We start from the raw sequence: 14,684 nt of genomic DNA, 5'->3' as shown, positions 1-14,684 counted from the left end.
ATCATATAGGTCTTTTACATCCTTGGTTAGGTTTATTCCTAGATATTTGATGGTTTTTCGTGCAATCGTGAATGGGATCAGTTTCTTGATTTCTCTTTCGGCTGCTTCATTTTTGGTGTATAGGAATGCAGCTGATTTCTGTACATTGATTTTGTACCCTGCAACTTTACTGAATTCATTGATCAGTTCTAGAAGGCTTCTGGCAGAGTCTGCTGGGTTTTTCATGTAGAGTATCATGTCATCTGCGAAAAGTGAAAGTTTGACTTCTTTGCCAATTCTGATGTCTTTTATTTCCTTTTGTTGTCTGATTGCTGATGCTAGGACTTCCAGCACTATGTTAAACAACAGTGGTGAGAGTGGTCACGACCCCTGTTGTGTTCCTGATCTGAGGGGGAAAGCTCTCAGTTTTTCCCCATTGAGGATGATATTAGCTGTGGGCTTTTCATAAACTGCTTTTATAATGTTTAGGTAAGTTCCTTCTAGTCCGGCTTTCTCAAGGGTTTTTTATTAAGAAAGGGTAGTGTATTTTGTCGAATGCTTTTACTGCATCTATTGACAGGATCATATGGTTTTTATCCTTTCCTTTGTTAATGTGATGGATCACATTGATGGATTTGTGAATATTGAACCAGCCCTGTAACCCAGGAATGAATCCCACTTGATCATGATGGATAATTCTTTATATATGCTGTTGAATTCGGTTTGCTAATACTAGACTTCTTTTGAGGCATGAAGATAGAGATACTGTTTATTTGGTATTCAACGGTCTGTAAGTGATTGGAAAACAGTTGAGTCTCTTTTCTTTTCCTGCAAGTTGCAGGGCATCTCAAATATCCTAAGTTTTGCTCATAGGAAATCTGTTTAAATAGTGATTGTGAGTGGAATGAATCATAAAAATGTACTAAAAGGAAGGTGTTCAGTTAGTGGTATTAATGACAGACACATTTGTTGAATAAATGGCTGAAAAGAATTTTTTCTTTTTGTACATTTTAAGCCAATTTCTTCATCCTTTAATGATTCAAAATTTGAGGAAAATACTGTTCCAAGTTTTCAGCTCTATCTGGGCCTTACGCAGACAGGTATCAGACCTGTTTTGACATAATTCATAATTCAGATATATGTTCCTATGGATTTTACAGAATCATAGATTTTATAATTGAGAGGCTACCTTTGACATTATTGAATCCAGTCCTCTTACAGAATGAATGCCTTGTGAGCCCAGGTCATGAATTAGATGTTTTATTGAAACTCACTTATTAAAAAAAAAAAAAACTCACTATGTGTTGTTATAGTCTACACAAAATAACTGTCCTAAGATGAGTGTTTACTGTAACCAAAATCCTGTCTAGAATAGTATTTTTTTAAATTTTATTTTGTATTTATTTTTTTAATTTTTAAATTTTTTACTGTTTTTATTTATTTGAGAGAGAGAGAGAGAGAGAGACAGAGACAGCATGAACAGGGGAGGGTCAGAGCGAAAGGGAGACACAGAATCTGAAGACAGGCTCCAGGCTCTAAGCTAGCTGTCAGCACAGAGCGTGATGTAGGGCTCGAACTCATGAACCGTGAGATCATGACCTGAGCCGAAGCCGGATACTTAACCAACTGAGCCACCCGGGCGCCTCTGTATTTATTTTTAAGAGGCAGCCAGTGAGTGTGAGTAGGGGAGGGAGAGAGGCAGAGAGAGGGGAGAGAGAGAATCCCAAGCAGGCTCCGCACCATCAGCATGAATGTGGGGCTTGAACCATGAACCATGAGATCATGACCTGAGCCAAAATCAAGAGTCAGACGCTTAACTGAGGAAGCCACCTGTTCGCCCCCAGTGTTTAACACCATGTAAGTGGGTTATTGGGCCATAGTGATGGTGTCCCAGGAGGGAGGGTGATGTCATGGCAGCACAAAGGCGACTCTGTGTAAGACAGTAGGAGTAAAAGGACGTTCTCTTCCTGTTTTAACATCTCCTCAATCCTCTTCTTTGGTAACTAGGACCGTGTCAGGTCGGCCAGAGAAGGAGCTTCTAGGGGTTTTACTGTATTTCCTTCCTTTTGGGTGGTCTTGATTTCAAATGGTCAATGATAAATATATTGTAAGTTCTGTCTTCTCTAAATGATACTGGTTTTAGAAGAAATCATCAGATGTCTTCCAAACATCTGGTAAGTGCAAGTTGTAACTAATTGGTGGTGCACGTATTTTAAAATAAATGATGTGAATACAGATAACCACGTATTTTAAAATAAATGATGTGAATACAGATAACCTGATGAAAGTTTACTCAGTAAGTCTTTGCATTATAAAAAGTTTCATTGAAGTGTTTTTTAGCATTTAAAACTTATTAAGCTATTCTTTGAATTACAAGCAGATTTTCTAAAACATTTTCAAAGTGTTTATTGAACAGTAATTTTGCTGTCTTTTTCATATAAAAATGCTTCTCCCTGAATCACAGTTTCTAGCATAAGAAAGATAATTATATTCACTATTGTTTGTAAATATAGTAACATGGTATTTGTAGAAAATTCAAACACTATTAGGACAATAAGGAGAAAGGCAAAAATAGCTTTTTCTTTTAGGAAAAGCTGAAAAATTATTACCATTCAGTTAAAGAAATGTTTATGTATTTTGAGAGAGAGACACAGAGAGAATGTGTGTGCATGAGCAGGGAGGGGCAGATAGAATCCTGAGCAGGCTCCATGCTGTTAGCACAGAGCCTGATGCAGGCCTTGATCTCGTGAACAGTGAGATTGTGACCTGACCTGAAATCTAGAGTTGGACACTTAACTGACTGAGCCACCCAGGCGCCCCACCAGTTATTCAGTTTTTTAGACAAATATATGATGAGCATTTTTACACTTACTGCTGTACATCAATTACATTTGTTAGGATTAAGTGTATTATAAATATTATTTATATACCAATAATATGCATATTAAGAATATTGGTGTTCATTACTATACACTTATGAGAAAGATTAGACAACCTTACAATTCTACTGATAAGGCTGGAGTGATCTAGACCATAGACCCTAGACCTTCCAAATGCTGTTAGTTTCATTCATAGTTATAGCACTAATGGACCGCCTGTCTTCCTTCTTTCTGTTAGTATGCCTTTGATCCCTGGTGTGATAGGTCTTATTTATTTTTTTCTTTCCTTTTTAGAAAGCATGAGTTTCCTATTCATGTTCTTGGCCTTTCTCTCTCTCTTCTTTATTTTATTGAAATATTCATCCTTTCTTTAGTTATTTTGTTAGAACCTCCTTTTATTTCAGAGACATTTAACACTGTCTTCCTACACATTGTATAGCCTTTTTTTCCTGGTTTGACCTTTATCTTTTTCAACCTTGCTTGTGGTATTAGGTTTGTTCTTTCTGATATACAAAAGTTATTTATTTTTAATCTACTTTAATATATACTACTTTTCCTTTTTGGGTTTTATGTCCTGCTTAGAAACACTTCCCTTACTTCAGTATTATAAAATGTTTATTCCTATAAGACTGTATAATAGTTAATAAGTATAGAAAAGTACTTTTTTGTTTCTTCTATTAGTATATCCATGGGCCTTTTTAATTTATTATAGACTGGTGGTTTTTCAAACTTAGGTACACATGGAATCATCCTCACTGAATAAAAAGATTTCAGACACTTGATCTTGTCTCGTTACTACTGTGAGATTCTCTGTGATTGTCCTAGGCTGTGTATTTAACATATATTTTTATGTATGTGCTGTGTAGCATTGTTCTATTCTGCAGTTTTAGGCTCTCACAGACCTAACTCAAGCTTTTTGTAATAATTATTTTTTGTCCTCTCTGCTGTCTTGAAATGAAATTCCATAGTAAATACAATCTATTTAGTTAGGTACTTTAAAAATTCAATAGCAATAGAATTCCATAACTTGAATGTAAAGGAGAAGGAAAAGGACAATAACTCACAATAAATGAATATATTTTATATTATAGAAGTCATATACTTGCATCTCTTCAGAGTCACCTGGGAAAGGGAAGTAAAAAATTCAGGATCAATAAATGTGTGTTATTGCTTATTCTGAACGCCATTGGTGGTGTTGCCTTCAGTAATATGCTTTCATTAAATAGTAAATAACTAGCTAAAGTTTTTAAAATGCAATCTTTCCTTGATTTACCTAGAAAATTCAGTGCTATGAAGGCTGTATAGAAACTAGCTCTTCCTTTTTTTTTTTTTATTTATTTATTTATTTTTTTTTTTATGTGAAATGAGGCTTAGTTCCAGGCTCAGATAATTGTAAACAAGTTTTTCCCCTCTGTAGAATGTTTGACGGGACTGATAAAAGTCATCTTGGATTTGGAATGATTCTTCCTTGTGTGGAACTATCCTATACAGGGTGTGCAGCGTCTCTATTTCCTGGACCCTGAGTGCCCATGGTGCGCCCCAAGCATCCTAACAGATAAAAACACCTCCATCAGTTTCCTGAACAACCCTCCAGATTAGGGTGACCCCCATTTGGAGCTACGTTTGTTTACTTATTTGTTTATTTTAGAGAGCAAGAGAGAAAGCGAGCATTAATGTGCATGGTAGGAGCAGAGTGGGGGGAGAGAGAGAATCTTAAGCAAGCTCCTTGCTCAGTGTAGAGCCTAATGCAGAGCTCAGTCCTAGGACCCTGGGATCATGACCTGACCTGAAATCAAGAGTTGGATTCTTAACTGCCTGAGCCCCACAGGTGCCCTGGGAGCTACTGGTTTAGTTAATGTTCTGATCAATATGCATACTATCAAATATGAAAATATAGAGATCCTGAAGTTGTTTTTTTGAGTCATTCATTTACCAGCACATGGAATTGAGTCATAGATGTCTTCATTTCCTGTTTTACCATTGTCTTTGTGTCTTAATGCGATATTTAAATTTCCTTTGTCTTTCATGCTAATTTGTGCTTATTGTACATCATTGTTAATTTTCAACCATGAGAACAGTATTGTGAACAAAATCTTAATTACATCCTTCATTTCAGTCATAGAAAAAAGTAGGAAAAAATAAATCAAAAGGTTGTCTTTGAGAAACTGTCAGATATGTTATGTGCTGTTGCAGTCTAGATCATGGCTAAAGATTGGAGGGTGGAGATAATGCCCACGGTTTTTGTAAGATTGTGGAATTTTGCTTCAGAAGCAAATGCAATTCCTTACAAGATTAGCCTTTTCTGTGGTTTGCTTGTATTAGTGAGCCTCATGGTAAGATGTGGTGGTGAAGCTGAACAATAAATCCTAAAAATTAATGTTTTAAACAGGGGTTTTAAATATCATGGTAAGCTATGAAGTAAACTGTAAAGTGACACTGTGCTCTAGACCAGTTTTAAGTGGTATGATTGCTTTCTGTATTTATATAGATTTGATTTGGCTTTTGATGAAAAAACGGAATGTCTTTTTGCTGAAGAAATGGGGAGATACGTATGTTCTCTGGTATTTTTACCTGCAGCAATCTAGCAATAGTCTTAAGGAACATACTGGTTAGTTTCTAATTACTGTTGAGAAATAAGAGCTCAATATTAATTATGCTAAAGACCTAAAGTTGTTTTGACAAGAATTCACCAAAATTTGGATGTTTATTTTTAAGTAATGTCACTGACCAGATCAACTGGTTTGTTACCTAGGGGTACATTATGTAGCTACTTCACCCTGGTAAGCTGTCAGGAGACTGAGCTGCTGTGAAGGCAAACAACTTACAGATGATCTGTTGTACTAGCAAATATTGATTAAAATCTGCTCTTAAGATCTTTTGGTCCAAATAGTCTCAGTCTTATTTTGGTAGGTGCAGTCCTTTGTCATCTGGACCCTTGCCCAGGCTTTGACCAGGGCCAGAGTGTTTTCTCAGAGACCCATTGGCACATGTGGTTCATTCCTGCCCACGTGGCCAATGAGGGCATCTGTCAGGCTTTTCAACTTTACTACCAAATGAAAACTATTAGAAATAAAAAATCTCAGTACTCTAGTTTCCTGTCAGTGTGAATGATCATGAATTTGTCTCCTAACCCCACTCTCATTCAGAGACCACATTAAGGAAGTGTATAGTTAATATGTCACTAATTTAGTATATCTGAGTCCACATATACCAACCTAACTTCCCAAAGGATGGTAGTAATACTCATGGGAAACTTGTGTTAACTAATTTATACAAGTTTCTTTACTGCAGAACTTTTTAGCAAACTAAACTTCTCACAAACCAAGTTACTTCAAATCTCTAAGTGGGGTGTACATTATGTAGCATTTTTCAAATGTATTTGACATTTGAAAAAACCATGTTTTTTTAAACATTTATTTTTGCAAGACAGAGTGTGAGCAGGGGGTCAGGGTGTGGACAGAGAGAGAAGGAGACACAGAATCTGAAGCAGACTCCAGGCTCTGAGCTCTCAGCACAGAGCCTGATGTGGGACTTGAACCCATGAACCATGAGATCATGACCTGAGCTGAAGTCGGACGCTAACCTCCTGAGCCACCCAGCTGCCCTTGGAACCATGTTTTTTTAAGCAATCTTACACAATGTTGGTAAATTGCTAATTGCTAGTCTAAGACTAGTCCTCTAAACAATCGAAACATTTTCTTTCACTGAGTTATAGTTTAATATTATGCCTTTTAGTGAGTGGGGACATTAGAAGTAGGTATATGAAGGCCATTAGAATTGTAAACTCTTGGTGAAGACATTGTCTAGTACATTGATTAGCATTCTTGGAATAAATTGCTCCTGTGATTTAATACTTGGTAAAGCTATGTGGTTTTGTCTTCTGTTAGATGAGATTTATATAAGCCATTATGCTTTCTTTTTTGCCTTGCCTGTAAGGCAGCTCAGATTAATGTAGTGCATGAACATGGGACTTACTTAGCTCTCCTGTTTAGCATACTGAGAAATTTGACTCTCCCTTTTATGTTTATGTAACTTGGTAATTAGATCACAGCCTTACTTTACTCATCTTTAATAGAAAATAATACCTGCCATTTGGATTATTGTGAACATCACATGAAATACTGTTTTTTAATTGCTTACCCATGTGTCTGACATACTGTAGAATACTAAGCAAATGCTAGAGGATCTTTTTTTTATAGCTTTAACATTTTACTGTTTCTAATTTTATAACCTTCCTTCATATATATCTTTACTTTGAAACAATTCTGTCTTATTTAGAAATGAATGAAGTTTAAATAGAGCATTGCCATAGTGGATAGGAAGAAATGAAGTGAGGCAACTGTGGATAGAGTTGATAAAAGAGGCAAGGCACCCTTTGTAAACGGTGTCTTTGAGATTTAGGTTATGAGGAAATAGCAAACGGGCTACACTTTCACACAGAAACTCAACAGGGGCCGTGATTCTGAGCAAAATGCTACCTTGAACTTGAATCCAAGTCAGAGTTTCAGAGTAGCTGCTGCACTTTGGAAATTTTTGGTTGAACCGCATGTTTGTGCTATGGGTGGAAAAGACAGTTCCTCCTGGAGGAATTGAATAGGGTCAGAAGTTGGGAGGCACTTTTTACAGTTTCTGAAGCAAGAATGTTTGTGAGCATCAGGCATTTCAGTGATGGAACTTCACCTCTCACTTGGAAGACTTTTGGTCGAATGGTCTCCCACTCACTGGGGGTACTCTAACATGTCTGACCCCAAGACTCAGGGAGCGAATGTCCTCCCCCCACAGTCCTTTTATCCTCAGTGTTGCAGGACTGCTGACCATTGCAACCATGCCAGCACATGGCTAGGATCATGGGGTACGGGACTGTATAATTTATCATCCAAACCACACTTTTCAGAATGAAAAGGGACACTATTAATGATTAAGCAGGACAAAATAAGTAAACCATAACAGTCCTGGGCAAATGACATTTGGTCATTTTAGCTAATAACCCTTTTCTGTGTTGTCTTCAAATACAGAAGGTTTCATATTTACTTACTGTATGTGAGCTCTCCTGATATTTTTGTACTCATTGTAGCAGCACAGAAACTCAAAAAGCTCTCTGTTCCCTCCCCCGCCTTTTTAAGGTTATTCTGCCCTCTTTTAATTTTCCTGAACCACGTGTTTATTTTCTTTTTTTTTTTTAATGTTTTATTTATTTTTGAGACAGAGAGACAGAGCATGAGCGGGGAGGGGAGGAGAGAGAGGGAGACACAGAATCAGAAGCAGGCTCCAGGCTCTGAGCAGTCAGCACAGAGCCTGATGCGGGGCTCGAACCCACGAACGTGAGATCTGACCTGAGCTGAAGTCAGAGGCTTAACCGACTGAGCCACCCAGGTGCCCCCCACGTGTTTATTTTCTAATTTGGTGTGATATTTTCTTTTTGTATTCAAAATTACTGTCTATTATTGAATCCTATTTAATCAGCTAAAAGACTCTCTTCTAAATTATTAAATAAGCCATAATGGTTCTGTCTTTGGACTCCACCAGCCAGGTAATAACCATGGGGCATGTTAAAGGACAGAGGTGGAGCAGAAGCCTTGATGTCCAGCCTGGTCATTGTGCGCTTGGCAAAGGCTGGATTCTGCATGATTAATAGTATTAGAATATTGCTTTCATTTTCTATTTTGCATTTCTATTTAGGCTGTTGAAATTAAATTAGTGTTGATGACTCTCCGTGTTCAAAGCCATTGTAAATGAAAGTTACATTTCTCTGTCACATGTGCCCTCCCTACTCTTAACAGAAAAAAGCTTGGCAAGACCACAAGCGGGAATGCAAATGTCTTAAAAGCTGCAAACCCAGGTATCCCCCGGATTCCGTTCGACTTCTTGGCAGAGTTGTTTTCAAACTTGTGAGTATAAGACTCGTGAAATGATGCTCGGGTTTAATTTAACCAAAGCTCTTGCAGTTGATGTATTATTCATATTTAAGACTGTCTTTAGACACATGAAAGGAGAAGGTAGATTACTCCAGGGAGTATATTAAGACAAAAACTTGCCATTTTCCTGTCAGTCACTGCATCAGTGGTGGTGAGACAGCACCACTTTTGAAGGCCCTGTGTGTGTGACCTCCCAGGAATAGAAACACAAGGTCATATATCTAAGGTGTGAGATGTCAGTAATGTCTGTTGCATTCCCTTCACTACTTTTGACTGTGAACAACTGCACAGGGCTGCTGTATAACTTTTTGGTTGCTTCTTCAAGTGAGGTTTTAATTAGATGAGAATTAATCTTACATGAAAGAGTGCTTATCTTTTTTTTTAATGGCAAAGTTTCACTGAAATTGTTTCTTTAGTTCTTTCCCCTACTTTACCAAAGCACTCACTAGGTTTTGAAATAAACCTCTGGCAATTCCCTTCACACCTTTTTTTGGCCAGAATTTCACATGAATATCTTATTCTCAAATTATTTCAGTCTCCAGCTTTGTTCTGCCCTGTTGATTATTGACTTTTAAAAAATTTTTGGCTGTAAAATTTAATAGAGGGTTTTAAGAATGTAAAAGTATGATTACACACCTAAAACTAACAATATGTTATATGTCAGTAACATCTCAATTTTCCAAAAATGGGTATGGGATTCCAAATGGGCATTGTTTTTGGAATGAGCATATGACGTTTATCGTATAATTAACCACTATTTGCAAATATGCATATTGTGTTGAACACCTAAATAAATACAAATTTATTTCAAAGCATTAATAAATTCAGATCATCTTTTTCATTGTGCATTTCTTTAATCTCGTGATCATTATTATATTTGAGTCTGAACTTTTTTTTCTTACTTTATTAATATTGAAAAGATAGAGAACCAGGACGTCCTGCATCAGAATCTAATAGAAAATGATTATAGTGTTAGCTACCTACCTTCTATTGAACACATACCATTTCCAGGTCCTGTGCTAATTGCTTTACATGATAGACCTCATTTTCCCCCATAAGAACCCAGAGCATCAGGTGCTATGATTACTCCTATGTTTTAGGTAAGGAAAGGTAAGGTAATTTGTTCAAAGTTGTATAGTTTGTAATAAATTCTTATTTTTTATTCATCCATCTCTGCTTTTCTATAATTATTAATAGCAAAATCCGTACAGTGATGTAAATCTGTGGGTAGTGCTGGGAAAAAGAAATAAAAGTAGGAAATCTTATTGTAGAAGAGTTTTCCATTTGGAAATTAAACTGGTAGGTTAAGTCACAACTTGGATTTTATTTTTAAAAACTCATTATATAATTCGGTTCTAAGAAAGTGATGAAGAGAAGAAATATATAGAAAGCTGTCTTCTTAAAAAGAGTTTTATTAAAATATCTAAAGATAGTTAAATATATTCATTTGTGTATTAGAGCACTTGAAATAATTTTTGGTGTTTTCCCCCTTTGCTTGATAGATGGAAGAAACACCCTCTGAATCGGAGAAACTTTATTCATTTTATGATCTGGAGTCAAGTAAGTGAATCCTATCATTTATTTGCTGACCCCGTGCATTGTTTTCTTCTTAACATTGTTTTTCTGTCTCTTTATTATGTGAGGCAAATCTAATAACACTTTTCATATTTTTATCTACGATTGACACAGTAGTTTATTTATGGCCATTTAGGAGTTTGTAAAGAGCCATAACCCACTCTTGGTTTCTTTATGATGTCCAGGAAGAGTGATGTGAACAAGGGGGTTCCAGGCACCTGTTAGGTTCACTGGGCCTTTAGATAATACGGAAAGTAGAAGGTATCGCTGACGTGGGCTGTCTGACCACATTGAGAGTTGTTTTTCTTTTGAACTACCACAGCCGTGGCCGTGCCGTTTGGGAACACTGAACGACCTTCCAAATCAGGGTGTTCAGTAAATGTAGGGTTTATTTTTCCTTCTTATTGGCACAGACCTTCTTCAGTGAGGTTGTAAGTGATTTCACCCCAAGGTGGCTAGACCTTGTAGGGCAAATTTTGCCACATAGTTTAATATTTCTGGGTGGAGACAAGAAGATGATCTTGTACAGATTTATGGCTATGGGATCCTAAGTGCCAATGATAATAAATTATTATTTAAGAAATCATTGGGTTAATTGTTCTGTTGAACAAGTAATTTAAAGAGAATATGTTGATGTGACAAGCAGAATTACGCTATAGTTCAACTTGATGTATGTTTTCAACCTTTAATAGAGAAGTAATTAGTCATTTTTCGTGTTATATTACTGGTAGGTAATTAACGTCTCTTGCAGTGAGCTTTACTATTAACATTAGCCCTGCTCAGTAGTGGTGTCACACATGCTGCCTTAAGTTAAATGTTCTCAGACGTTGTTAATTATACACTCTTAGCCTTAACACGTGTTTGTGGTACAAACTAAACTGAGTTTTCAGAGGGGTGATTTTTGGACAACTACTCTTTGGAACCTTCTCCTTCTGTTTGGGTTTAAGCAGCACCACATCTTTTTTTTAATTACTTATTTTAAAAATTTATACCCAACTTAGCATATAGTGCAACAATGATTTCAGGAGTAGATTCCAGGGATTCATCCTCTATGTATTAAAACACCCAGTGCTCATTCCAGCAAGTGTCCTCCCTGATCCCCCTTGCCCATTTAGCCCATGCTCACCACCCACAACCCCTCTAGTAACCATCAGTTTGTTCTCTGTATTTAAGAGTCTCTTATATTTTGTCCCACTCCTTGTTTTTATATTATATTTGCTTCCCTTCCCTTATGTTCATCTGTTTTTGTGTCTTAAATTCCACATATGAGTAAAGTCATACGGTATTTGTCTTTTTCTGACTGACTTATTTTGCTTATCATAACACATTGTAGCGCTATCCACATTGTTGTAAATGGCAAATTTCATTCTTTTTGATCACTGAGTAATATTCCATTATATATGTATATACACCACATCTTCTTTATCATCATCTGTCGATGGACACTTGGGCTCTTTCTATCCTTGGCTGTTGCCGATGCGCTGTTAGCAGCACCGTATCTCGTTCATTCAATGTGGAAATAACTTCAAGTCAGGGTTTCTTGGGTTAGTCCCTGCTTTCTTCTCAGTGTGCTTTCTCTGTGACACATTTCGCCAAATAAACTTTAGCTAAACTTTGTACTTCTCATGTTTTTTTCCCGCCTTTGAGATACACTGTTTATCAGTTAGTCATGCTCTGGTTGTAAATTGTTTCTTGGAAAACTCTGCTTAAAATCACTGACTTTAAGCATTTAGGATGGCTTAAACATGTGCACAGGATGATGTGGAGAATCTGTAACACATATCTTTACCGATTTTGCTTGTAGTGGTTTTCATCTGTAGGTGTATTTATTTTGTTTTGATAGGTATTTGATCTTATATTGTAGATGGAGTTTGGCAGAATTTAATTGATACTATATGTATCATAATTTGTAGTTGTCAAAAAATAAAAAGAAACATATTTACTCTCTGTCAGAATGAAATCTAGATCAGGAAATATCTGGTTTAACAGCTAACATTGAACACCTGAGAGTATTTCATTCAAAATCCACTGTGTGATTGTGCTATTTATTTTCCCTTTAAAAAAGATATTAACAAATTGACTGAAGATAAGAAAGAGGGCCTCAGGCAACTCGTAATGACATTTCAACATTTCATGAGAGAAGAAATACAGGACTCTTCCCAGCTGCCACCTTCCTTTGACATTTTTGAAGCTTTTGCAAAAGTAAGTGTTAAGTGTTTGAAGTCTTTGTTGCCATAAATCAACCCTTTACTTTTTCTTTTGTTGGTCCTTGAAAATCCAGGACCCTTCAAGCCTTAAATCATTCTCCTACCTTAATGAGTAGAGAATGAGAGAATGTATTGCTTCTATTGAAAAGAATATTATTTTTTCTGTTTTACCAGTACTCTTATTAACGGCTGAGTACATTCATTGTCTGCACTCCTGAAAGGGTTGCTTTCTTTTCTCAAAAGAAAGCAGCATATTATTCCATTGTTTCTTACTAATGGATTCATGTTTGCCAATTGCATTCATTTACTTTTGTGGTTGTTTCTGTGATAGATCTTGGTCTTTAAAGTGAAAAATTTATTGGACTCCATTTCTTGATGAAGTGAATTCTAAATAATATGAAAATATAACAATTTCTGATTTAAAAATAACTGAAAAATCTGTGTAAATGTTTTACATCACTAAAATCCTAGACTAGGGGGTAGAAAATAGGTTTAATTTCATATTTTATCTGTGGTCTCTTGGTAGACGCTATCTGCCGTGCTCTGTTTAGAATGATTCTGAGAAGTTGTTTGGGCCCTGGGAGAAAGAATGCACTGACTGATCCTTGCTGTCTGTCCTCGGTCGGGGACAAAGGACCAGACACATCCCCACTAATGCTCTGTGTTTGCTGTCCTTGCCTTCTCGTTGTGTGTATTTGGGTTTGCTTAAATCTCGATCGCATTCTAATAACAAGTACAATTTTATATTCGAGGGTGACTTTGCCACTGATGTTACAATTTGTAAGTACACATCTACCGTACTTGTCCCATGAATATTTTTAAGGTGTGTTTTACAATCTGTCTAAGATTTTAAATGTGGTTAGTGCGGTTGCTAGAGATTTATTCGTGTTTTTTCCCCAATGTATTTGTATTCTTTAGGGTATGTTTTTATGACTTTACTGGTAATATCATCTTAGCATTAAATTCTTCTTTGTCTACAATTTAAAACTGATTTCAAAATCTAATGATTATGTAAGATACATATGGGAAGTTTCTCATGGGTTTTTATTCCACATCCTTCTGGAATTATAACGTTAGGAGTACCGTGTGTACAGTGTGCACAGGTGCTTTTGATGTTAAACACTCTACAAGGTAACACCTCCTGAGAGATAAGTAAGTGTCTTATGATGATTGTAACTTCATTCCTAGTGTTAAATCTGTGGCTTTTCTGTGACAGATTTTTCTGCTACTAGAAAATGTTCATGTGCTAATTACTGGTGTTACTAGTATTTATGAAAAACATCTAAAAGTACTTTCTATTGCTCAGTGTAGAATGTGAATTACTATCTTATTTCTCTGATTTCTTTTAAAAATTTTAATTTCATATATCTTACAGTGAAACTCTTTCCGAGCCGTGTTGAGGGAAAGTGACATCATTGTGAATAAGCAGACAAAGTTTAATAATAGTCTCCCCTTCTCCCCACGTGGTTGTATTTGACTTTGCCACAGAAGTAGAACATGTGTACACCTTTGAGCTTTTGGGGGGAACTGGACTCAGATGTGTGATTTCTGCCTTAAAATGTAGGTTAAAACAGCAGTAATCTATGGCCCCCCATACCTCCTTGTAAAAGTTTTGTTAATATTCTATAAACTGTAGTGACTTTTCTGCTTATAAATATATCCTTGAAAGGGATCACTTTCCTCCTCCTCCTCATTTTCTCCCTACTTTCTTCTTTGTTATTGTTTTTAATGGAATAGTCTTACGTGACGCTAATTGTGTCCTGCACACATCAGGGATGAGCCTGGAGCTCCTGCCACTGCCAGTGTGTGACGCTGCAGGTCACGACAAGTGCCTTGGGAGTGGAGGGAGAACATTGGGCAGACGATTTTATCCTGTGCACTGCCTCTCCCTCTGTCGGTGGCATGGAACTGACCCGAGGGAAGGGGCACCACAGGACCTAGTGCCCCCAGCTGCTGCTTTCCTACATGAAGACTGTCCAGAGTAATTCTTCCTCAGCCTCACGCGCTCACTCCTGAATTCATGCTTTGAAGAAGGCTGGCTGTACCTGGCCTCAGTAATCAAAGTCCTGTTTCACTTTTGGTCCCCTTCATTTACATTCACTCTGGTTCTGTGCAGGGACTGGCCGTGC

The 14,684-nt window shown here is 36.8% G+C and overlaps 1 protein-coding gene across 2 annotated transcripts in view; it reads left to right on the top strand.

Annotated features, from left to right (window-relative positions):
• The window catches only part of SMYD3 (SET and MYND domain containing 3), a 694,896-nt gene that overhangs the window by 172,085 nt on the left and 508,127 nt on the right, over positions 1–14,684 (top strand). For both annotated transcript variants that reach the window (XM_029934863.1, XM_029934862.1), the window contains exons 3-5: positions 8,639–8,746; positions 10,276–10,333; positions 12,414–12,550. In XM_029934863.1, the coding sequence (XP_029790723.1) occupies positions 8,639–8,746; positions 10,276–10,333; positions 12,414–12,550 (303 nt within the window). The remainder of the gene's footprint in view (positions 1–8,638; positions 8,747–10,275; positions 10,334–12,413; positions 12,551–14,684) is intronic.

This window comes from Suricata suricatta, chromosome 3 (genome assembly GCF_006229205.1).
Source record: "Suricata suricatta isolate VVHF042 chromosome 3, meerkat_22Aug2017_6uvM2_HiC, whole genome shotgun sequence".
In the NCBI taxonomy this organism is placed as follows: Eukaryota; Metazoa; Chordata; class Mammalia; order Carnivora; family Herpestidae; genus Suricata; species Suricata suricatta.
The sequence above is the reverse complement of the archived record's forward strand: the minus strand, read 5'-3'. Positions and strand labels throughout refer to the sequence as shown.